The following is a 25,292-nucleotide window of genomic DNA, read 5'->3' as shown; positions in this document are numbered from 1 at the left end:
TCAGCCACTGAGTGTGTTGGCTGCTAACAGCTCATATTACCCCCGCCCCCTGAGAACTGCCTTCGCAAAACAGGAGCTACCTTACCCAGAAAGGCCCCATAGGAGACCCACAGCCAATGACTGACTGATACAGAGATTTAAAAGTCCAGCTCCTTTGAATCAGATGGGATCAGAGTTGGAGGGAACAATTCTGTAGCGTGGCTCATGCTCCAGAGCTCCCCATGGGATCAGGCCGAGAGGCCAACCTTCTACTGAACACATGTCCCTGCTTAGCTTCTTGCCCCACCCCATCCTGCCCCCCTCACTTCCTCATGAGTTTCTCATAAGAGTTATCCTCAACAAATTGCTTGCACAAATATCTCCATCGCAGGCTCTGCTTCCAGGAAACCGAACCCAATAAACCATTCTTTCACACCTTTACCTTCGTGCCTGTTCCAAAACCTGGAGATTGACAATCAACCACCCAGGGGCCAAATCTGTCCCACTGCCTGTTTTTGTAAATAAAGTTTTATTGGGACACAACCATACCCATTTATTTACGTATTAACCTGCACCTGTTTTTGTGGTCCAATGACAGAATTGAGTAGTCATGACAGATACAGCCCTAAAGCTGGAAATATTTACCTACCTGGCCCTTTATAGAAAACGTTTGCTGACCCTTTCATAGTCCATCCATGCTTCCATTCCACCCCCCACCCACCATCCTGTCCCCTCCATCTCAGACACCTTCATCCACGTCACCTCCCTGACCATCCACGCCATATTCCAGCTACCTTCCCAGGCTGCCCCACCACAGCCTTCTTTTCACCTCTGGATGATACTAAGCTGCTGGCAGGCTGGTATTTTTATCTCCAGTGAAAACTACAGGAAAGTTACTGAGCTAAGTGCTGAAGGTTATATGGGGTCTGGAGCCTGGGTCTGATTAGGACCCTGCCTTTGGCCAAGGACTCGGGGCTTGGTGCACGCTCCGTGTCTGAGGTCCTAAGTGCTTGGGACCACTTTGGCTCTAGGTTCAAGCCTGGGCTCTGGGGTGGGTCACGGAGGCCAACACTGGCCTGGGCTCTCTCACCTGTCACCAGGCTGGAGACAATGAGTGGCAGCACCAGCATTTGCAGCATCCTCATGAGAAGCTCTCCAGGGAAAGAGAAGTATTTGATCTGGCGATAGGTGAGCTGGTACGGGCGCAGGGCAAAGGCCAGGCTGATCCCTAAGGCCAGAAAGATGTCCATGGAGTGGAGTTTGGGTCCCTTGGCCCCAAGCAGGGCCATCCATCCCGTGAACAGTATGCATGGATAGGGGTAAGAGAAAAACAGAAACATTCTATATGAGAGTGTATGTGTGTGTGTGTGTGTGTGTGTACATTGTGGAAATGTATGGATTGATGTTACCGTGTTGATACTGTGTAAATTTGTGTGTAAAGGTCTGCACACATTCGTGTGTACATATGCACACATATGTGACAGTGTATACTCATTTGTGCTCATGTATCTGTGCCTGTATGTACGGACCCATGCACATGAAACGCATGTTTTTCCCATACGTGTATATGTGTGACTTATATATATGTAGTTTTCAAACGTGGAGTGTATGTGTATTTAAGCTCATAAGTGTGCCGATGTGTGTGCAGAGGAATGTATGTTCCTGTGAATGTGTTTCTAAGTTCTAGTATATGTGTGCAACTATGTATGTGAGTTTATGTCTTTGCAACTGTAAGTTTTGTGCATGCATAAAAATGTGTTTGTGTGTTCATATGCAGAAAGTGTGTTTGTATAGTATGCAGATATGGACATATGCACACATGCATATACATATGACACTGTGTACACACACAGCTGTGTTTGCAGGAGTGTGCACTATTTGTGTCAGTGTCCCTGAGGTGGAGTGGCTGGTAGAATGGGACATTTGTATGTGTGCAGGTAAGAATGAGGAGGCAGAATGAAAAGACGAGACGTGTGCACAAGGAGTTTCCCTGGAGTCCCGCCCTCCCAGCCCACTCACCAATGATCACAGCGCTGACTGTCAGCAGGATGAAGGCGTTCCTGCGCAGGAAGCGCAGCACGTGCTCGCGGGTCATGGTCTGCAGCCGCAGGCGCGTGCGCAGCGCTCTCTGCTGCAAGCTCTCCTGCAGCCGCTGCAGCCAGCCCAGCCGGCCCAGTCGCTGGCCACTCTCCCGCAGGAACAGGCTGTTGCCGTGGCTGCTCATCGTCTATCTGCGGGGGACAGAGGGGCCCGGGCCTGGTGAGGGGACGAAATAGAGGGCGGATGTGGGTAGAGGGGGAAGGGTGGAGGAAGCCGCTGAGGAACTCGGAGAGAATCCAGACAGCAGGGAGGGACGATGTCGATCTGCTGGGTTTGCCCCAGCGGAGACGCCTGAGAATACTGCCCAGGGTTCAAGGGTCACGTCCTGGCAGAAAAGGGTCACGGTGTCAGAATCGCTGGGCAAGAGGCGGTGAAGGAGACCACAATATAACAGATGCTTTTGCCATTCCCTGACTGCAGCCCTCTCCTTGTTTCATGAGATCGTCACAAGCCATTGCCTGCCCCGGCTCGCAAACCAATCTAACAAGCCTTTGCAGAGTGCCCACTGCATGCAGAGCCCTAGACATGCTACCTTGGGGCTAGCCCCCCAAATTAATATCGTTTGGTGTCTGGCCTGGAGGTGCTGACACATCGGCTTTCAACAACAAAATCAATGACAGCGACGTGGAAACAATCTGTTTCTCTTGTTGTCTCTAGACTCAACCTACTCCTGTCTTTCACAGTCAAAGGTTTTCCTTTTTCCTCATTGGTGAGCAGGTGAATCTGTGCCAGATACTGGAAAATACATATTTCTAAGTATGTCATGTTAAAGACTTTCCAATGTAGAAGGAAGTTGCCCTAGACGTTTTACCTCTAGCTTTACTCTTGTTTGGAATTTGTTCTCTCAATACAATTACTGAACAACTCTAAAAAAAAAAAAAAAAAAATCAATGACAGCAAGAGCCTGGCAAATAGTGGGTGCCCAACAGATGCAGCTGCTCTGCAGGAGGGTCCTGGTGCAGGAAGAGGGGGCAGTCCCTTGGGAAGGAAATGGTGACAATCCTGGACCCCAGTGGCTCTTGAGGACCCATCTTTGAAGGGAAATGTGGTGTTCTCTGGGGTGCCGGGCATTGCTTCCTCAGCTTCAGACTTTGCTGTCTCCTCTTTAAATTCGGCCACATCCATATAACCTTATTTACTGTCTAAATAAATGTATCTAAAAGGGAAACTTTAGATAAATTCGGTCATTACTTTAGGTCATTACTAAATTATAGTTTAATACAGCTTAAATACAATGCATATAAAAATGAACACCTGCCTCCCCTTTTACCAACTAAACACCTTACACGTAAGGGCAGCTTGACATGTGACTTTCATGAGCCTGAGGAACTTATACCTTTGTGGACTCCTTCCTCCATTAAAAAAATGAAAAGTACGTTTTACAACTGTATTGATGTATAGATGAATATATTATTTTGGAACTAGGTAGAGGTGATGGTTGTACAATATAGCAAGCGTACTAAATGCCACTTTAAAATGGCTGGTTTTCTGATATGTGAATTTCATCTCATGTTATTTATTAAAATATTTCCTTTGACCTGCAAGTTTAATTCTTTCTTCTGATTTTAAAGGAAGTGAAAACATTTCTGTGGGTTCCTAAAAGGATCGTGGGCCCTGTGTTGTCACACAACAGCCTAGCAGACTGTCCCCCCCCATGTCTTTCCTTAAGGAAAGAAAAGTGTGTGAGACTGTGCATCTCTGGGACTGTATATTTCTCTCTATTTAGTCTCCAAAAGAGGGTTTGCAGCCAAAGATGAGTAAGATCCCTCACGGGGGGGTGGGGGGGTGGGGGGTGGGGGGGACAACTTAAGCCAGGCGGAACCCCATGGAGACCACCCCCCCATGAGCTGCCTTAGAAAGATTTGGGAAGGAGCCTTGCCTCTCCTTCCCCCTGCCTGAGAAAAGCGGCTGCTGGCTCTGGCTTTTCCCTCTCACCTAATTGGGGGAAAAGTCTTGAGAGTGATAAGATTAAGCTCTCTCTGCTCAGCTCTGCGAAACAATTTCAACATGTGATATATGTCCCTTAAAAGAGTTGCACACCTCACCTCAAGGACTTTCTGCTTTGGCTGTTTGAAGATCAACATAACTGGTTTGGGTTGTTTCTATAACGTGATAAGTGAGTCTCACAGACCGTGCCAAAAACACTGCTACTCCCTGGTATACTTATCAATAAAAACCTCCAGGCGGCTTTGTTCTGGGCTCCAGTCTTTCACGACTGTGAGACCCCTGGCCTTCTGAGATTTAACTGCACTAAGTCTCTGTATGTTTCTTTCTTAAAAATTTAATCCAAAGCCGCCCCTTCTCGCACCCTCACTACCCGTGTTGCGCTGGACGCGACAGCCCTGGGCCTCCAATTCCCGAAGGGTACGCAGCAGCGCCTCTATACAGATCTCACAGCAAAAAATGTGGCAGTGCCCCTATTTCAGGGATGCTGGGAATTCTGTTACCCCTCTACATTCATGCCCAGGCAAAAGGCTGACCACTAGAGATGGCATCGCCCAGGCTCCCTTGCCCACTGGCTGCCCTTTCGGTCTGGCCAGTGGGAGGCAGCAGGAGAGGGGAGGGTGGGAGGAGGGGCAGCTCTGATTCTCCCAGCTCCCCCTCCACACCCCGTTTGGCAGTGGCTGTGCCCCTGCACCTAAGGCCGCCGCTTGCATCCGACAGTCCTCTGTGCCTATTGGACATTTGGGCATCTTCGGGAAAATGTCTGTTCAGTTCCTCTGCCTGTTTTTTAATTGGACTTTGGGTTCTTTTTTATTGAGTTGTGTAAGTTCTTTATGTTTTGAACATGAACCCCTTTTCCAATATTTGGTTTGCAAAACTTTTCTCCCATTCAGTAGGTTGCCTTTTCGTATTGTTAATTCTTTCTTTTGCTGCGCAGAAGCTTTTAAGATTGATGTAGTCCCCATCTGTTGATTTTGTTTTTGTTGTCTGCGCTTCTGGTGTCATATCCAAAAATCACTGCCCAGACCGATGTCTTCTTCCCTACGTTTTCTCCTGGTAGGAGTTTTATTGTATCAGGTCTTACGTTTAAGTCTTTGATCCATTTCAAGTGAATTGCTGTGCGTGGTGTGACACAGGGGTCCAGTTTTGTTATTCTGCATGTGTTTATCCAGTTTCAGTTTTCCCAGCACCATTTGCTGAAGAGACTGTCCTTATCCCATTGGGTGTTCTTGGATCCCTTGACGAGATAGAGGTGCTCTCACTACAGTAGCAATCCTATCACAATATACAAATGTATCAAAACAACATGGCGTCTACCTTAAATTCACACCATGTTATATGTCAAATATATTTCGATTGAAAAAAAAGAAAAACGGACAAACCTCTGTTGCAGCCACCACTCTCCCTGGGTCCCTCTCCTGCTCCCTCCCTGCGACTTCCCACTCAGGCTGGTCCCTGAGTGCTACACCAGCCATACCGGTGTCCCTTAACCCTGCCCATCGCTTTGTAAATAGTCCTTAACTTAAAGTCTTTCCAATCCCCCCTTTTGAGTGTGCTATTTCATGACTGATACACCAGATTCAACTCACTCTTAGAAAAAACTCTCTAAGCCAAAGGAAGACAGTAAATATTGTATCCTGTGTGGAACTCTGCATATTTGGTTTGCCTGAGTGTGCTGTACCAATAAGAACTTGGTCTCGCTCAGCTACTCTCTGAGGGATCACAGCTCCTAATACCCATCCTGGCCACCCCCCAGCCACACCCCCACTGCCTGAATTCATCCAGGTCAGGTCTGGGAGTCGGTAGGAAGTCTCAGTTCTACCAGCATGTAGGTCCCTGGACTTTTTCTTTTTTTTCCTGCCACTGGCTTAGTGGCTACTTTTTGAGGTCACTGTCTTCCTTGCCCTCCTCTATTTCCCCCATAACTGAGGGATGGGACATCTGCCTGAACTTTCCAAGTCTAAGCCTCTGGGGCCCCAATGCCAAATCCCAATTGGGGTCTTGCTCCAAATGGATCCATCGATGCTGCTTCTCACCTTGCTGTGGAAAATCTCGGACGTGGGACCACACCCCACACAGTCAACCCAATTTCTCCCTCTCCTCTCTGTATGCTTCCAGTCACTGAGTGGTAGCTCAAAGCTACCTGTGGGTCCCAAGAGAGTGATCAGCTGAGACCTAAACTAGTCACAACAACTGCAGAGTTAGTTTTGTCTATTTCCTTGCTATTCCTTACAGAAAGTGGTATGGTACAGAGCAGGCATGGACAAACCATAGTCTGAGGGCCAAATCCTGCCCACTGCTTGTTGTTGTAAATAATGTTTTATTGGCACACAGCCACACTCATTCCTTACATATTATCTGTGTGCTATCATGGCTGAGTTGCGTTGTTGGGACAGAGATTATATGAGCCACAATACAATCTCTCTGGCCCTTTATTGAAAAAATTTGCTGACACCTGGCCTAGCAGAAGAACATATCTGAGCTCTTATTTCAGACCCCACTCTACAGGGCATCTTCTATGTGGCTTCGATGGCCCAACGCATGTGATGTTTAGAACAGCGCCTGGTGAGCACAAAATAGATGCCAACAGCGGTTGATAAAAAGCAGAAACCCAACACACAACTGAAGACAGAAAAAGATGCTGAAGTGGGAAGGTATCTTCTTATCAATTTTCTCAGTCCTATCTGCATCACTTGTCAAGCACTATCTGACTTACAGTGGTTTTCCCAGGACCTCGGCTTCCACTGGGGCCTTTCGCAGTCCCCCTGGGAGCCCTGGCCGCGTCTACCCTACCCTGAGTTCTCTTTTCTAGTCTCTCCTGGCCCTAGGCATTCTCTTGACATTGTATCTTAGGTCTTGTTTGGGAAACGGCCCTTCTAGTGTCCTCAGTCTCTGCAGGAGCTCAAGGATGGGTCTCCCACCTGGGTCCCCCAACCTCCAGGCTCGGATGAGAGGTGCTGGTGGCACCTCTGAGCCAAGGGAAAGAAAAGAAGCCTCTTACGTTCTAAAGCTGAAACAAGGTACGGTGAACAAAACAAGGTTGCTTTCCATATATTTTCTCAACACTCTGCTAGGAAATCACAAACACCACACATCACACACACACACACACACACACACACACACACACTCGGTCATACAACCTCATACAGAGAACTGTTCAGACATACAGCCCCACACACCTTCAGAAATCCAGTTGCACTCATGCAGCATCAGTCATACAGTTCCTGCACACACAAACATATGCACACACACTTGCCACATTCATGTACACCATCCGACAGACAACCCCACAAACACCTTCGCAGCCCTACACAACTCCCCTTTGTAAATGAAACTCCATACAGGCAGTGACAATCAAACAATTCCTACACACACACACTCACACACACACACACACACACACACACACACACACATTTGGCACACAGGACACAAAACTTCAAACATTCAAATTTATTCCATTTAAATATTCAGCCCCACACACCTCTTTGAGAAGCAACCCCACTCATAAGTTGCCTCACACACGCACACATCCCACCACCTCACACACATCTTTGGACCCAGACCACCTGCAGTGGTGACCAAAGTCTCGGTCACAACCAGGTCTGTCCAGGGTTGGAGGAATAAACCCGCTGATAGATGAGGGACCAAGCCCTGGAAAGGGACGAGGCATCAGGCACAGAGATGGAACCTGCCCAAGTGTGGAGACCACAGGTAGAGGAATGGGGTGGGGATGAGGGGAGACAGGCAGAGAGACCCTGGGATTGGAGACGCGGGAGGAAACTCACCAGGGCGACCCGGAGGTGAGCGGCAGCGACGAGGCTAAGAGTCAGGGAAGAGCTGAGACAAAGAGCTGCCAAAATGGGAACAAGGACACAGGTGGCGCTTCACCCCCTGACCCCACAGTGGGCCAAACCCGCCGGAGATCCCTCCTGCACCGAACTTCAGGGCCCCTGCGCTTGACCGGCCGCCGTGTCCCCACTCACCCGCGTCCGGAGCGGCGGGGTGGGCCTACCCGCGCCTCGGCCTGCGCGCTGCGTCGGGATGCAAGAGCCGGAGCCCCGCGAAGCGCCCGGCTGGGGCAGCGGGGACCCGCCAGTGACAGCACAGTGCTGGCGCGGGGACCGGACCGCGGAGGCACCGCGCGGAGCCGGGAAGCGCTGTGCAGCGGCTGGGTTCCGCGAGGGCCGTGAGCTCACGTGGGTGCGGGGCGCCGCGCTGCCGGGGGAGGGGGCGGGATCCCCTCTGGGACGCCCCCCGCCTCCCCAGCGCCCAGACTCCGCAGCTTCGCTGGAGAAGCTGCACCTCGTGTTTGCGGAAGGAGGGGGATCCTGGGTTGGGTGGCCTCTCCCGCGTCCAGCCCCCGCCCGCAGCGCAGAGCCGCGCCTCCGAGCCCCCGCCTCCCGCCGCCTCCGGAGCCCTCCCCAAGACTGTACATCCCTAGAGAGCCTGGGGCCAGCCTGGCACCACTGGTCTGGCGCCCACATCCCGGGGGGAAGGCGCGGGCGCGGGCGTCCCAGTAACCCCGTCCACCGCGTGGGTTCCTCAGCCCCACGTCTCCCTTAGGGTTCACTTTCTGGCCTTGGCTGCTGTGCGCCCTTGAGCCAGCCCCTCTTCCTCTCTGAAGCCTGGCTTTCTTAGCTGAACAACAGATATGACTCTTCTGACCTCACAGAAAATTAAAGCGCATGAGTGGAAATGCTCTGTGCAGCGTGAAGCACTGTGCAAGTGGGAGATGGATAATTCCTGTTACTATTGTAATTAATATTCTTCCTTTCGGCCTTTAGCAGCAAGTTGATCGGACAGTGCTGATCCTGCTTTTCTTCTCAAACGGTACTGACTTGCTTCCAACATGTCCCGCCTCTCCTGAAAGCTAACTGCCATTATAAAAAGGTGAGCACAGGACTACACACCTGATAAAAAAATCAATACATGTGTGCTATTATTACTGTTAATATTATCAAGCAATTGTTGATGGCAACTTCCTAGTCTAGACAGGCTCTTTGACTGATATTTAAACTGCAGACTCCTATGAACTAGATATCACTACCCTCATTTGCAGATAAGGGGACAGGAGCTCAGAGAGGTTCAGTAATTTGCCCAAGAGAGAGCCAGAGAGCAGTACCTCAATTCCAGCTCTTTGTACACATAGAACGGACTCTCCTCCTTGGCAGTACCTCCTAGCTAGGTGGTTCTCGAACTTAGCAGTACTTGAGAAGAACCAGGAAAGCTTTTAAAACTTCTGATGTCCGGATGTCACCTCAGACCAATCACATTAGCGTCCCTGGGCACAGGGCTCAGGGCTCAAGCATCCGCATATTTTAATGCTCCCCAAGTGATTTCAATGGGTGGCTAAGGTTGAACCCCTGCCTTAGCTGTCAGGTTCTCCTGGGCGGCACCTGCAACTGCTCCCTGAAGGCTCTCACGCCCTCCACCTGTCACTGGCTGTGCACGGGTGATTCTGCATTCTTCTCTAAGCCTAGAACTCCTGGCTCTTACACTCACTGGCTCCACAAATATTTCTTGTGCCTCTGCTGTTCAACAGGCTGTACTAGAGGCTGGAGACTGAGTGGGGAAGACAGAACACCCTTGCTCTTTTACATAAAATAATAAGTAAAATAGCAGCAGTTTTCAAGCTATTGGGTCTCGGAACCCCTTTACACTCTTAAAAATTGTAGAGGACCCCGCCAAACTCACCATCCCGTGATTTTTTAAAATCAAATTCCACTAGGGAGCATCCTACAACATACCTGACCAGCGCTCCTCCAAACTGTCACGTCATCAAAAACAAAGAAAGTGTGAGAAACTGTCTCAGGAGATTAAGGAGAACTGACTAATATAATATGGGGTCCTGGAACAGAAAAAGGATGTTAAGAGAAGACTGAGGAAATCTCAATACAGTGTGGACTTTAATAATGTGTCAATTTTGGCTCATTAGTTGTAACAAATGTGTCATACTAATGAACGATATTAATAACAGGGGAAATTGTTGGGGTTGGAGGTACTCCCTGTACTCTCCTCTCAATTTTCCTGTAAATCTAAAAGTGTTCTAAGAAATTGTGTCTGTTGATGAAAAAGATCATAGAGAGGGAATGGATGGAAAAGGTGAAGGGGAATAAGAGGTACAAACTTCCAGTTATAAAAATAAGTAAGCCACAGGGATGCAGTGTACAGCACAGGGGATATAGTCAATAATATTGTAGTAACTTTGCATGGTGACAGTTACTAGATGGTTACTAGACTTGTCGTGGTGGTCAATCACATCATAAGGTATATAAATGTCAAATCACTATGTTGTAAACCTGAAATTAATATTAAATTGCATGCCAACCATACTTGAATAAAAAAATTTCAATAAAAATAAAATAAAAAGATGCTGGAGGACTGCAAAGAATTTCCATCTATGTCGGTTATACCTATTCATCTTTACTGTAGGAGAAATTAAAATTGAAGAATGTTTTTAAATATTTATTCATTTTAACATAAAAATACACTCATTACATGATTACATAAAGAGTATATTTTTATGAAAAATAACATTTTCCAAAACAAGAAAAACTTAGTGACAAGAGAGGCAATGTTTCACACTTTTGCAAATTGCTTTGCTAGCTAGCTCAATGGAAAGAAAGTAGGGTTCTCATGCAGTTGATCCTTATTATGTGCACACCCCATATTTGCAAATTCACCCACTCGCTTAAACTTATTTGGAACCCAAAAATCAATGCTCATGGCACTTGTGTGGCCATTAGTGGACATGCTCAGAGTGATGCAAAATTTGAACTGGCCAACGTGCGGGTTCCCAGTTGAGGTTGAACAAGGCTATGTCTGCCTTCTTGTTTCAACTGTCATACTGTAAGAGATGTCCTTTCCATGGGCTATCTGGTGCCACATTTTTCTGTTTTTTGTTGATTTTACTGTTTAAATTGGCCCCCAGGCATAATGCTGAAGTGCTGTCTAGTGTTTGCTAGAACAAGAAAACCGTGATGTGCCTCACGGAGAAAACATGTGTTACATAAGCTCCGTTCAGGCATGAGCTATAGTGCTGTTGGCTGTGAATTCAGTGTTGACAAATCAAATACACACACACACACACACACACACACACACACACACAAGGTCTGACAATTAAGTTTGTGACTCATCCTAGAAAAAGTGCTACATACCTCATTGCTGAATATCACTACGGTCACCTTTGAAGTACTCCCCTTGGGAAGCTATGCACTGATGCCAGTGCCTAGTCCACCCCTCAAAGCAATTTTGGAACTCTTTTTCTGGAATGGCCATCAGAGCTGTCGTCGTATTACCCTTGATGTCCTGAATGTCATCAAAATGTCTTCCTTTCACTATTTCCTTTATCTTCGGGTAAAGAAAGAAGTCACTGGGGGCCAGATCAGGTGAGTAGGGAGGGTGTTCCAATATAGTTATTTGTTTACTGGCTAAAAACTCCCTCACAGACAGTGCCGTGTGAGCTGGTGCATTGTCGTGATGCAAGAGCCATGAATTGTTGGTGAAAAGTTCAGCTTGTCTAACTTTTTCATGCAGCCTTTTCAGCACTTCCAAATAGTAAACTTGGTTACTGTCTGTCCAGTTGGTACAAATTCATAATGAATAATCCCTCTGATATCAAAAAAGGTTAGCAACATTGTTGCAACAAGTTCACAAACTTAATTGTCCAACCTCGTGTGTATGTGTGTTTGTGTGTATATAAACAGAAACACACATAAAACAGAGTTAGGCATTGATTGGTTGTTGACTGGTTGACAAAACTGTTGTGACCAGAGGCTCACAGAAACCTAACCCAGTATATCTCCTTAGGAACAATGCTTTATTTGCTAATTAACTGTGTGCGCAACTTTACAGAACAAAACTACCATAAATAATGAGAATCAAATGAATTTGTTATGATGTATTATTTTGGTTGAAATATATAAAGACAATTCAACCTCACATAAACAGGTAATTTAGAAAGGGAAGAATGGGATTTATAGATGATGTAATACAGAATTGTACACCTGAAACCTATGTAATTTTACTAACAATTGTCACCCCAATAAACTTTTTAAAAAAATAATTAAATTAAATTAAAAATAAAAAGAAAGGCAAGAATATTTTAACCTGCTTTTCAGGTAATTGTGGCTATTCTTTGAGACTACACCAAAATTTGACACATTTTAGTTTCCTAAAAGATAGTTGCAGTGTGGGATCTGAAACTGTCAGTGAACTTTTTGTACTCTATTAACATTAAAATCCATTGAGTGCATCTTTACCCATGCATGATTTTGAAATATGATGCACTAGTCATTTGAAAAATGTTAGTTCACTGAATTACACAAATCTTCCAAGTATTAACACATTTCATTATTCAATATCCAAGATGAATGCAAAAAAATGCACAATTTAAAAAAATCAACATTTGAAAAAAAACAGGATCAGAATTCTTGATTTTCCTTTTGTTCAGTCTGCCATATAACTTGGCTCAGAGCTCACTGATTCTGTCTTTAACATTTTGATATTTAGCTCACCATGTATTTTTGCATAGATTTTGTGGGGGTTTTTTTAATTACTGACATTGGAATATTATTTTTTTACAGGAGAATATCTTTATTACCTCTTAATGAGGAAATGATAATGTAACTACTCATATATCTCCAAAGAATGACTCATAAAGAAAAAAAATACAAAAATTGCTGTATACCAGAAGCAATGTGTAACACAGAGCGTTGTCATGATGGAGGATGATTTATGGCACACTTTGAAACACACCTTCTCTCAACTGTAGCTCACACCTGACTCATTGCACCAAACAATGTTACGAAGGTTCCACATGCCGCTTCCCGTATTGAAGATCCTGCCTTTCCGTTGGATGGGACTCAGAAGCAGCATTCACCGTATTTTTTGATCACAACAGAAAGGCTCTGTGTCACACATCACTTCTAGAATGGCAATTTCTGTCAAATAAAAACATGAGTGTCTCCTCATCCACCTTTTTCACTGGATCTGGCACGATGTGACTTTCTAGCTCTTCCCCAAAGTCAACGTGACCATGAAAGGTAAACGTTTTGAATCCATTCAGGACATCGAGGCAGCCACGACAGCACAACTAAAGACATGCATGAAAGAGGACGTCCAGAACTGCTTCAGAAAGTGGCAAGAACAATGGAATAAGTGTGTTCGAAGTGAGGGGAAGTGTTCTGAGGGGGATTAATGGCAACATGTCTTTTACTGTAATAAATTTTTTTAATTGAAACATTTAGCATATTTTATGATCACACCTCATAATTGGCCTGTAGAAAGCAGAACATATTTAATGTATACAACTCAATGAGTTTCGGAATCAGTATACATCTGCAAAAACATCACCACCATCAAGGCCATAAACACAGCCATCACCTCTCAAAATTAATAGTCCAGTAATATTTCAATAATAATATTCCAATATTATTTATTTTAATTACAGAGTTTTTTGGTGCACCCTTACATTTTGCACCCTAAGTGAATGCCCTACTCTCACCCTCACCCTGGCCATGTGAGTCTCTCTCTCATTCTTTCAATAAAAGAAAGGCCACTGGCTCCCTTGTACAGATGTAAAAGGGCCTCAAAGAGGTTAAGTTGTAGCGCATATTATTGAGCTAGAGTTTGAGGCTACCCCGGGTCCACTCTGACCAGCGGCTCCAGCTCTGACCTCAGCACTGACAGGGCAGGCGAGCCCAGATGGAGCGTCCCCAGGCTGTCCCCGATGACCGCCCTGGCCGTGGGTGGGGCTTGAGCCGGCGCTGAGCCAAGAGGAGCCTGAGGTGGAGGAATCGAGGCTAACTCCTCTGTGGCGAGCGCTCCCTAGTAATTAATTAGGGCAGAGCTGGCCTGCGGCATCCCCGCTGCCCCCAGAGTCATTAAGGGAGAGGGGGGCCTCATTATCAGATGGCAGGTTCCCCATCATTCCCAGGGCCCCAGAGGGAGCAGGGGAGGGGTGAAAGAAAGGCTAGGTCCCCCTTCTCCAAAACACCCTCCTCCTTATTAACAGAGTGGCCTGATATGCAAGTGAAGTGTTTAAAACCACACGCAGAATTTCAGGGGAGAAAAGAAGAAGAGAGTCAAAGATGAGGGGATAAGTTGACTTTCCTCCAAAATTCAGCCTGCATTTATACTAATATGAAATACTCAGAATAGGTTAAATCCATAAAGACAGAAAGCAGATTAGTGATTGCCAGGGGCTGGAGGGAAGAGGGGGTGGAGAGTGAGTGCTAATGGGTGCAGGGTTTCCTAGTCTAACACGTAATACCCAGATCCACTAATGTGGATGAGCTTTTCCAGGGAGAAGGGAAGGAATGAGAAATGAATGGAAAACAGAAACCTGATGCATTAGTTAGCTACTGCTGCATAACAAGCTATCAAAAACTGACCCGCTTAAAACAACACATTTATTACACAGGTTCCTGTAGGGCAGGAATCAGGTCGTTGCTTAGCTGGGTCCTCTGGCTCAGGGTCTCTCACCAGGCTGCAGACAAGATGTCAGGCGGGGCCGCTAGCTAATCTGAAGGCTGAACTGGAGAAGGATGTGTTCCAAGCTCACTCGTGTGGTGGTTGGTTGGATCCAGTTCCTCACGGGACTTTTGTTTTCCCTCATGGAATATGGGACTTGCTGGCTGATGACCAGAGGCTCCATCGATTCCTTGCCACATGGGCCTCTTCATGTCTGAAAGAGTGAGGAAGACAGAAAGCATGAGCTATTATAACCTACACTCAGAAGTGGCGTCCTTTGATTTTTGTCGTACTCTATTGATTAGCAGTGGGTCCAGCCCACATGCAAAGGGAGGGGATTGCACAGGGCATGGAGACCAGGAGACAGGGACCCCTGGGGGCCATCTTCAAGGCTGCCTAACTCACCTGATGATATTTGAGGCAGCGGACGGCAAACAACAGCCAGTGAAGGATCAAGACTAGAGTCAAAAGGGAAAAGTGTGAAAGAGCACAGGGAAGGAGACTGAAGTTTCGGGTGGGCAACAATTTCAAATTCTACCTAGAGGTCAAGTTGAATGAGACGGAAAAGAAACTATGGAATTTGTCACTTGCAGGAAGACATAAATAACCTTTGCCTGAACCATTTTTGGGGACTGATGAGGACTGGAGCCATACAGACCAGTCCTTATCCCTCACCAGCCATTAGGGTCACCACCTTTGTGAGAGGTGACCAGGAAAAGCCAGGAAGAACCTCCTCTCCCAGCCTGGGGCTTCCCACTGTCTCCTGACACCTCCCCCAGGAAAGTGACCTCATTTCTCAAAGACAAAACTAATTCTAGGTCATATCCCCCTGGAACAAGAGACCAATTGATGTGATTATCTCCAAGAGAAAGGGGGGCACCTACTAAAAGTAGGACCTGGTGCCCCAGAAGGGAAGACATCAGGGAACCTGAAAAGGGGTCTCTGATAATTACCTGCCAAGATTTCAATGTGAAGGGCATTAACATGCAATACCAAAGGAAAAAAGGAAAGAAAACGTAGACGTTTTGGAAGGTTTTTCTTCCTCATACATCCTGCAATTTCACGCTATTTAATCCAAGGGCAGAATTCTGCTCCCCGTTTTGTAATACTCATTATATGGAACAGGTGGTCCCAGCAAAGATGGCTGGCTACAGAAAGGAATTTATGTAAAGCAAACTTCATTATAAAAATCAGAGAGCTAATTTCACAAATATTATTCCCCATTGGCCTGAGTTGAAATATTTGAGCTTCAGCATACTGGGAGGAGGGAGATGTGTGTAACTATAAATATATATATGAGGAGAGGATAGGGAAATGGCTACGGTGAAATCAAACCATGTTCAGAATGAACATCTCTGGGTGACAAAATTACAGATGATTCTCTCTTCATTATATTTTTCTGTGCTTTATCCAATGTGCATACATTACTTTCATAGCATAAAAACAGGCTTACTTATTAGCTTAAAAGAGGTATTTGAATTTGAGGAGTAGTGAAAAATTTTCCCACACTTGGCTTACGTATATAAATGTTTCTGTAGCATTTTTGGAGCATCATTTCTGTTCAGCCACATGCAGTTAATTAAATCTCTTGGAGACTGAGAGTTAATTCCAGCCCTACTACGGTTTCTTCTAGGCACCTTGCTGTTTTAGTCTGTTTGGACTGCTATAGGACAATACCACAGATTGGTGGCGTATAAACAACAGAAATTTAATTCTCACAGATCTGGAGGCTGGGAAGTGCAAGATCAAGGCGCCAGCAGACTCAGTCACCTGGTTCATAGATGGCCACCTTCCCAACTGTCCTCACATGGTAGAAGGGGCGGGGGGCTCTCTGGGGTCTCTTTTATAAGGGTGCTAAACCCATTTGTGAGGTTTCCACTCTCATGACCTAATCACCTCCCAAAGGCCCCAAGTACATTGGGCATTAGGATTTAATATGAATTTGGGGAGGACACAAACCTGCCAAACCAGGCTGTGACCAGCAGGCTTTGAAAGCAGAGCAGAAGACGGTTCATCTATTCCTCAAACCCAGGTATATGGGTCAGGCTAGAGAAAAAAATGTCCAAAATGGGCCCTCAAAGCCAGGAATTGGAAGTGAGTTTTAAAAGTCGATACAGTCAATTGGGTTAGGAGATAAAAATGAGGAGACGTTGGTAGACTGAGAAATGGGCAGTTGTATGTACCGATTTCAATACTCGGACAATGGTGGTATATACTAGGAGTGTGTTGGCATGAATAAGTTGAATCAATTAAAAGCCAGAATGGAACAGACCACACCTCCACCCATAGCCCTAATGAATTCCACCAAAGACCTATGTTGGAACAAAAATCCCACGTGTGTAGGTCTGACACAAGAACACAAAGCAGTTTGGCACAAACGCTACCCACTAGAGGTGCCCCAGACATTAGGCAGCAAACCAAGCCAGTGAAATCCTCTGACTGGGAAAATGGAAGCACTAAATGAACAAAGCAGAGGTGGACGGTTGAGTCCAGAATGCTGCCCCAAGTGAGCTGTCTCCCTGGTTCTTTGTAAAACCCTCTCTACGTCTCCTAGTATTAGAAAAGCTCACTTATCTATTCATTCAATTAATAAAAATGAAAAGTAAACACTTGCGTAGTGCTTACTCTATGTCAGCTACGATGTAAGCTCTTTACTCATGTTAACTCATTTCATCCACGCCCCAATCCTATAATCCTAGCTGATGGGTGAGGAAACGGAAGCACAGACAAGTCAAGTGACTTTTCCAAGATCACACAGATCGCAAGTGTCAGAATCATAATTCAAACCCATGTTGTCCAGCTCCAGAATCTTGACCATGGTTTGAGGCACCTACTAAGTGCCCAAGTAGAGACAGAAAGGAAATAAGGTGATATGATGGAGATTTATGGGAGAGGGAGGAAGGGCAGTATCCTGTTTTCTTCCCCAGACTCTGACCTGCTTCCTATGTTGGAGGAATTCCCCATCATATGAGTCTCAGTGGGAAACAAAGTCTTTCTTACACCATCGAAGCGGAAAGTTCAGACATGACTCACTTTACCCTCTTCCTTTGCAGCTGGAGCATGGCCAGGCGACACAGACTCAGCCAATTATTGGATGCAGCCACCTTAGACGCTGGGGACTAAGGAGACAAAGAAGCAGGGACCACGGAGAGCTAACTCAGTTGCTGCAGTAGCAGTGACATTTCCAGGGAAAGCAGATGCAGCTGAGAGTTCTGCAGAAATAGCCACGTTGTTCTCAAGGGCCATCACATGTCTGCAGTTTGGGGCCATAGTTCTGACTGTCAAGTCATCTTTTCTGTTTCTTGCACTAAAAATCCTGAGTGGTGGGAGAAAGTGGGGCTTAGATATAACGCTAAGGAAAGACCCTTTCAAGATGGTGATATATAAGCTGGGGTGTGAAGACTGAAAAGGAGCCAGCCATGGGAACAACGTGGAAAGGAGTATGCCACGAAGAAGAAACAACAAATCCAAAATTTTGAAGTGGGAAAACTGCTTAGCGTTCTAGAAGAAGGTCCGCGTTGCTGGAGGGGAAGAAGCAACAGTGAGAGGTGGGTTTGATGAGGTCAGCTTTCTCAAGGAGCCGTGATTCCAAGCCACCTCTACAGAGCTCCAAAGACCCCATCTAATCCCTCCCTGTCGCCTTTCCCCTCCCCCACCTCTGGAACTCTGCGCTCTTGCCACCGTTGTCATGGTGATGGGCCCATTGTTTCACTCATTCTTCAGGCCTGGAAGGAGGTGCGTGTGGTTGTGGGACCCTGCCTCTTCTCCTGGAGGACCCGAGCCAGGCCGGGGCACCAAGCCGGGACCATGCCGGTGTTGATACCGGCGGTTGAGCACAGCCAGGACACGCGCGTCGGGGCTGCAGCGTGGCACCAGGAGGCCCGGGCCAAGATTCAGAAGGCGCGCCAGGTGACTGCGCGCTGCGCGCAGGAGGCCGTGACCATGTGGCAACCAAAGGACAGTGTGCTGGATCCACACATGGCGCACCACCTCCGCCGGGCCGCCTACATCCAGCCCTGGCGCTTCTGCGTGGAGATGCTCAAAGGCGGGGGTACGTTGGAGAAGCCGCCACCTGGCGAGGGTGTCACGCTGTGGAAGAGCAAGATGAAGCCGCCTGTCTGGCACGCACGCCTGCCACTGCCCCTGAACCGCGACGTGCTTGCCCTGCAGACAGCCGAGTTGGTGCACACACACGCGCGTGGGGCGCGCCTTACCGCCGCCCGCCTGGCCCACGCGCAGCAGCAAATCAATGGGCAACTGCGCCGGCTGCAGCGCCAGCGAGAGGCTACGGACTACAGGCTCAGCGAGGTGCGAAAGGGCCTGCTGATCAACCAGCAGAGCGTCAAGCTTCGGGGCTACCGACCCAAATCTGAGAAGGTGGGACCACTCCCCCAAGTCTGGTCGTCAAGACGGAGGCCTTCACTCAGCCTGGGGAAAAAACCCACCCTGTAGAGAGAACACCCTGCCAGGCCCCAGTTCCAGAAAGGGCACAAGAAGATGAGGACACCCCACCGATGAGGTGCCTCGGTGACCAGCCCCAGAGAGGGAGACCCCCCACACTGCGGGGACGAGATCCTCAGCCCCCTTGCCCCAGGGTGGATACTTCCGAGTCCCCCCAGCCAGGGAGAGTAGATGGGACCCCAGAATCAAACTAGATGAAATTCTTCCCAAAGAGTAACACTCACAACTCCCAGCGCAGGCATGCAATCACCCAGGCAGCCTCCAGGCCCACAGGGTGAGACCCTCCTGTGGGCATGGGACCCTCAATAACCAAACCCAGTGAGAAATACCCAGTTAGGAAGAGTAGGCGATGTCCTGGTTCCAACCCCTGAAACCCTCCTCAAAATGTTTTAAAACACACACACACACACACACACACACACACACACACACACAAAACACAAAAAGCAAGCCTCCTCTCAACCTCAGGGAGTGAGATCCCCTCCCCCAGGACGCATGGGAAGAGAAAGGAACAGGTCTTGCCTACAGGTTGAGACCTTCAGACTCCCTGTGCCTATGTCCAGGAGTTAAGCCCCCAGCCAGGGAGAAAGAGTGACACCCCTAGTCCCAGTCCTGTGAAATCGTCCCCCAAAAGTGAAACCCTAGACCCCCACTCCAAATGGGGGAACATTCCAGTCTTCCTGGGGAGGGATGAGAGCCCACTCACCGCATGAGATTTCTAGTTCTAGGCCCCAAATCAGAGAGTAAGACCCCCAAAATGCAAACCCTCATCATCGCTATGTTAGATCCCTGCACATCTAGCCAGGGAGGTGGGGATAAGACGGCCACCAATGAAGGGGGACTTCCAGCCCGAGAGAAACCTTCCCCTACAGTGAAGTAACTTCCATCCCAGCTCGCTGGACTCCTACCTGTAAAAGGGAGAAGCCACAGCCTCACTCTCTAGCTAGTAAGTGAGCCCCCTGAAAGGATAAAGCTTTCTCAGAGAGTGAGACCCCCTCCACAGGGTGGGAGTGCCCCAACTCCATTCTCCAAACCCAGGGTTTATGAGGTTGGCAAAACCTCTACCACCCCGGAAGGAGAACTCTCCTGCCAGCCCTCTCCTGAGGGTGTATCTCTTTGTTTTCCAGGTCCCTGACAAAGCTGACAGTATGCTTACCTGGGAGAAAGAGGAGTTAAAGAACATGAAAAGGAAGATGGAGCAAGACATGGAAAAGTCAGAGGCCATGCTCAAGGTCGGGAATACCCAGGACGGAGTGAAAGGGGAGGGAGGAGGACCCTTGGCTGCCCAGGGGATGAACCACTCTGACATTGGAGACTGTAGCAACAGCAAACATCTCAACCCACTCACCCACCCACCCTGATGATATTCACCATATTTCCGTTTGTGAAATGGAAAAACTGGGGCTCTGAGTGGTGGAGCTGGGCCTCAGAATAACCACGAACACCCCCTCTGTGCCAAGCCCTGTGCAGTCATTGAGTTAGCTCCTTAAAACACTCCTGTGAAATAGAAATTGTGGTCCCCTATTGGAGACTGGGAATTCGAGGCTCAGAAAGAGATGGCCTCCCACAGGGCAAGGACTAGCCCGTGGTAGGGCTGTGATTCCAGGTCAGGTGTCTTTCATTTTTTTCCAGCATTAGTGAGGTATAATTAACAATTTAAAATTGTGTGTGTGTATATTTAAAATGTACAACTTGATATATGTATACATTGTGAAATAATCACAATCAATAGTCAACGTAATTAATATATCCATCACCTCACATACGAGTAGTTACCTTTGTGTGTGTGTGGTGAGAACACTTAAGATCCACCCCCTTAGCAAATTTCAATTATAAAATACAGTATGTTAACTATAGTCACGTTGTTGTACATTAGATCAGAATGTACTCATCTTGCATAACTGAAACTTTGTACCCCTTAACCAACATCTCCCCATTTCTCCTACCCCCCAGGCCCTGGCAATCATCATTCTACTCTCTGCTTCTATGAGTTTGACTATTTTTTTTTTTTAATTTTATTGGTTTCACGTGCACAAGACAAAGCAATACTTAGACGTTTATCATTTAAATCCCTCACACTGTGTGAACTCCCCCTCCCCCATCCACTATCCCTCTGACATCACACACAGCCATTACATTTCCACTGTCTCTATTCCTAATGCTGTACTCCGCTTCCTGTAACCCTATACATACATATATACATACATATATATATATAAAATTATAGTTGGCATTCATTATTGTTCCGCTTCAGGTGTACAGTGCAGAGATCAGGCATCTACATCATCCCTGAGGTGGTCTCTCAAATGGGACACGTGTCCATCGGATACGCTACAGAATCTTTGCATTATTGATTACGTTCTTATACATAAGTGAGTTATGCAGTATTTGCCTTTCTGCATCTGGTTTATTTCACTTAGCATAATATCCTCCAGATTCATCCATGTTGTCACAAATAGCAGGATTTTCTTCTTCATATATATATATAAACGGGGGTGCCAAAAAATGTATACAAGTGGACACTTTGGTCAATGTTGCTCAAGCAGTAGTTTGCCGTAATCAGAAGTGTCTGGACGTTGACGGGAACCACTTGGAGCACCTCTTGTAATTGCAGAAGTCACACGTGACTTGTGTTCATCTTTTGTTGTAGATATATACTGAGTATTACAATTTTAATACAGTTTTTCTTTCTGAAAATGTGTATATGGGTGGCCAAATAGCTCAGTTAGTTAGAGCGTGAGCTCTTAACAACAGGGTTGCTAGTCCAATTCCCCCATGGGATAGTGGGCTGCACCACCCCCCCAACAACTAGATTGAAAATGGTGACTAGACTTGGAGCTGAGCTGCGCCCTCCACAACTAGACTGAAGGACAGCGATGACTTGGAGCTGATGGGCCCTGGAGATTTATGTGTATAAAATGTTTTGGCACTATATATATATATATATTCAGCTGCAATAGATTGGGGGGAGGGACTCTGAGGACCACAGAGGGTTCCTAATACTGATGAGAGAAGAGGAAGGGAGAACTTAATGCTAGGGATGGGGTGGGATAAGCCCTGAATGCAACTTGAGGAGGAAAGGGATGGCACAGGAAGATGGAGAAGTAGGTGCAGCCAGTGCTACCTCTCCACTTTACATATGGGGAAATCAATGGGGGCGGAGCTTTCTTGGGGTGCCAGGGCAAAGCCAGACACAGAACCTATGCCACTGACATCCAGGACACGAAGCTACCACCAGCTCCTACTGCTCCCCCTCCACTCATTGAAGGCTTCTGGACATAGGGTGAGGTGTCTGAGCTTGGACTTGGAAGTTGCTCCTTTCCAGCCCCAACAGGAACTGGAGAGAGTCAGGTTGGAGGCAGAAACGTTTAGCAGCCTCCAGTAGAGAAATCAATTCCAGCCACCTCCTCCCAACCTACCAGCTCACTTTCTGCCTTCAGCTTTGCCTCTTTCTCCTTCTTTGCCCCCAGACCCTGGCCACTTGCCACGACACTCTGGCCTTCTACTGCAAGGAGAGGCTCCAAGCTGTGGATTTAATGAACCAGCCACTGACCAAGGTTCTGGGGCAGGCCGGCCGCTACTCCTGGGTGAACCTCTCCAGAGCCTCCACCCCGCGAACTAAGGGCGAGAAAACGCCGCCTCCAGACCCTGTGGGCACATACACCCCAGGTAGGCCCCCACAGAGAGGGGTCCACTATAGTGGGTGCCCACCCCCCTTCCATGCCAGCAACCCCTCTCCCTGCGGAATTGCCCGCTAGGCCAAATGAGAGGGCTGGAGCCAGCCTCCAGCTAAACCCACTTTCTGGATCAGCTCTTTCCCCTGCGCACTCCTGCCCAGAGACTCCCCGACGCTACTCATACTCGCCCCACTAACAGCCCTTCCCCTGGTCTTTCTCCCAACCCCTCAGTAAAGCCCCCTCGCCCACCGCCCACCATCTCGTGCGAATAGAGAGGGGGATGCAGAAAGCCAGGGTGGGGGAAAGGAGGGCTTGGCGCCTGGCGCGTCCCGCCTCCCGCAGAGTGCGCCATTGAGCTGTATGAAGCCAAGCGACTGTTGATGGAGTCCACGGACACCTTGCAAGAAATGGCAAAGAACGCGGAGGACATCCGGGAGAGACAGCGGCAGACAAGCGATCGCGTGTGCGCCTCGCTGGCCCAAAAGATGCGCGAGACCTTGGAGCTGAAGGTGCGGGCGGCGGGCGCGGCTCGGAGGCAGCGGCTGGGGACTCGGGTGGGAGAGTGCCGAGGCCGGAGAAGGGGGACTCAGGAGGAGAGGGGACGGGAAGCCACCCTGATCCCCCTGAGTTCACCCCCCCCCACTCGCCCAGGAAAGAATGAATATGGCCTTAGGACTAATGAGAGGAACTATCCACCGGTGCACGAAATTCAACCACGAGATGTACATCACTCGCGACCTCATCAAAGTATGATTCGGGAGAAGGGTCCGCGGAGGTGGGGCCAGGGGTGCCCGTGTCGGCTGGGCCTCACTGCTCCGCACACACCGCACTCCGCCAGGGTCCTCTGTCAAAAAATCACCTGGAGACTCGAGAGAAGCTGGACAGACCCCTGGTTCGCGTGCACCAGAGACACGTGGGAACCCAACTCCCTGAGGCCAAACGCCTGGCCCAGGTACGCCCCTCTGTCCCCGTTCCGCGTCTCCCACCCTCCCCAGGCGCGGCCCCGCCCTGATAAGACTGCTTCCTCAAGCACACCTGGTCCAAGTAAGAGCCCCGCCCCTCCCCCTTTGGCCATTCCCTCAATTGCCGCCCAGGACGAGGCCCTCCGATACCGCATCTGTCTCAAATAAGTCACCTCCCCCTCTGTCTGTCTGCCTCACCCTACCCCACTCCCTCACGAGAAGATTCCTCTCTCAACCCCGCCCTGAGGAGGCTCCTTCCTGCACCCTTTGCCCAGGTGATCTCGCCCTCCTCTCATTCTCCAAGTGCGTCCCCGCCCTCGGCCCTGCCCTCCCGCGGCTTCTTTGTCAGGCACTTCTCGCCCCCAATCCCATGCGAGGCTCGCGCCTCCTCAGCTATGCACTCGCGTGGGTGGGGCCCTCCTGCACGCACACTTGGCCCAAGTGTGTTCCCCCCACCCGAGGCCCGCCCCCTCTTCAGCTGTGCGCCTTTCACACGCACACGTGACCCAGTTATGTCCGCCCACGTAGCCCCGACCTCGCTCCCGCTCGCGGGTCCCCTAGCACGGCCCCGCCCCCTCTCCAGAGCACTGACAAGCTGCAGCGCCACATCTCGCACCTGGAAAAGAACCTGGAGGGTCTGCTCGCGAAGCGCAAGAACCTCGCCTACAGCCTCAATTGCAAGAAGATCGGGCAGGACGTAGACTACGACGTGGTGCGCCTGCGCCTCCGCCAGCGGCACCCGCACGTGCGCTACCAGCAGGCGCAGGGCCTGGTCAACGACTGGGACCCGCGCACGCCTGCGCGCGTCGAGTCCAGCGCCACCCCTGAGTGACAGGCGCACCCCCCCAAACCCCACCCCCGCTGCCCCAGCCCGCTGGTCCCGCGTGCACGGGCTGGGCCCTCGGAGCGGAGACTCACAGCCCTCCCTCTCCCCTGACACACCCTCCCTCCGAGCGCCCTCTAGCAGAATTATAATTCATAAATAACAGATTACATTTATTAGGTATCTATTACATGTCAGTCACTTACCCTACAACACGTTATGGGCCGTGTAACCTGGAAGTTAACAGGATAGATTTGGGTGCCAGATTTCTGGGGAATTGGGTGGCCTAATTTCAAGCTTTGTGGCCTTGGGCAAGTCACTGCCTCTCTCTGGCCTCCGTGTCGCCACTTGTAAAATAGGAAGAATAATAGCACCTACTTCAAGGTTTGTAAGGATAGATGAGTTCATACATGTAAGGCCTGTCGTATGGTGGCTGCCTAGACATTATCTTCAATGCACTGAGATATCCCATTTTCCACTTGAGGAAACTGAGGCACAGTGAGGTTAAGCAGATACCCAAGGGCGCACAGGAGCTTCCCCTGTAGCCTTCTCTAGTGGAGGTTTGTTCTCCGGGACCCCAAGAAGCTCAAGTGGGAGAGTGGGATTGAGTCCCATTGCCCTTTTTTCCATTTACCTAGGGGGTGGGGGGACTACTCTTTCAAAATTCACAGCATCCTTCATTCGTTTTGAGCTTTTACAAAGTGCCAGGTTCTGAGCCAGGCACTGAGAGTGCAGCAATGATAAAGGCTGACCTCGTCCCTGCTCGCAGGGACCTCACGCGTAGATCAAGTGCAGCCAGCATCATTCTATTGAGGCAGCTCTAGTATGACCTCCTACAGGAAGCCCACCCTACTGCACCCACCT

At 48.7% G+C, this 25,292-nt stretch overlaps 2 protein-coding genes, 2 long non-coding RNA genes and 1 pseudogene across 6 annotated transcripts in view; 3 read left to right on the top strand and 2 right to left on the bottom strand.

The window, feature by feature from the left end:
- Positions 1-8,394, bottom strand: part of SLC1A6 (solute carrier family 1 member 6) — an 18,853-nt gene extending 10,459 nt beyond the window's left edge. Inside the window, exons 1-3 of one of the 3 annotated variants that reach the window (XM_074338036.2) lie at positions 8,013-8,394; positions 1,999-2,235; positions 1,070-1,207 (exon numbers count right to left, since the gene is read on the bottom strand). In XM_074338036.2, the coding sequence (XP_074194137.1) occupies positions 1,070-1,207; positions 1,999-2,203 (343 nt within the window). In that variant the 5' untranslated portion in view covers positions 2,204-2,235; positions 8,013-8,394. Of the gene's footprint in view, positions 1-1,069; positions 1,208-1,998; positions 2,236-7,814; positions 7,836-8,012 lie in introns of those variants that run through there. The other 2 variants (XM_019719267.3, XM_074338037.2) reach the window with 2 other exon arrangements.
- The window catches only part of LOC109439069 (olfactory receptor 7C2-like), a 94,094-nt pseudogene that overhangs the window by 16,501 nt on the left and 52,301 nt on the right, over positions 1-25,292 (top strand).
- Positions 5,424-13,273, top strand: LOC141572700 (uncharacterized). The gene is made up of 3 exons (XR_012498079.2): positions 5,424-7,740; positions 8,814-8,919; positions 12,618-13,273. It is a non-coding gene; the product is annotated as an uncharacterized LOC141572700 (long non-coding RNA).
- On the bottom strand, positions 13,244-24,360 carry LOC141572698 (uncharacterized). The gene is made up of 2 exons (XR_012498077.2): positions 24,222-24,360; positions 13,244-14,719 (listed from the first exon to the last, which is right to left on the bottom strand). It is a non-coding gene; the product is annotated as an uncharacterized LOC141572698 (long non-coding RNA).
- Positions 17,158-25,292, top strand: TEKTL1 (tektin like 1). The gene is made up of 7 exons (XM_019719259.3): positions 17,158-18,882; positions 20,094-20,198; positions 22,437-22,635; positions 22,986-23,152; positions 23,295-23,390; positions 23,482-23,595; positions 24,189-25,292. The coding sequence occupies exons 1-7, from the start codon at positions 18,313-18,315 to the stop codon at positions 24,435-24,437; spliced, it is 1,500 nt and encodes a 499-aa protein (XP_019574818.2). The 5' UTR covers positions 17,158-18,312; the 3' UTR covers positions 24,438-25,292.

This window comes from Rhinolophus sinicus, chromosome 15, assembly GCF_057876585.1.
Source record: "Rhinolophus sinicus isolate RSI-liver-muscle chromosome 15, RSI-T2T, whole genome shotgun sequence".
In the NCBI taxonomy this organism is placed as follows: Eukaryota; Metazoa; Chordata; class Mammalia; order Chiroptera; family Rhinolophidae; genus Rhinolophus; species Rhinolophus sinicus.
The sequence above is the reverse complement of the archived record's forward strand: the minus strand, read 5'-3'. Positions and strand labels throughout refer to the sequence as shown.

Bases quoted from the DNA above. Each gene is read 5' to 3' on its own strand.
- TEKTL1 (XM_019719259.3), top strand. From the start codon at position 18,313: ATGCCGGTGTTGATACCGGCGGTTGAGCACAGCCAGGACACGCGCGTC. The intron at 20,199-22,436 runs GTCGGGAATACC...CTTTGCCCCCAG, and splicing joins AGTCAGAGGCCATGCTCAAG to ACCCTGGCCACTTGCCACGA. The intron at 22,636-22,985 runs GTAGGCCCCCAC...CGCCTCCCGCAG, and splicing joins TGTGGGCACATACACCCCAG to AGTGCGCCATTGAGCTGTAT.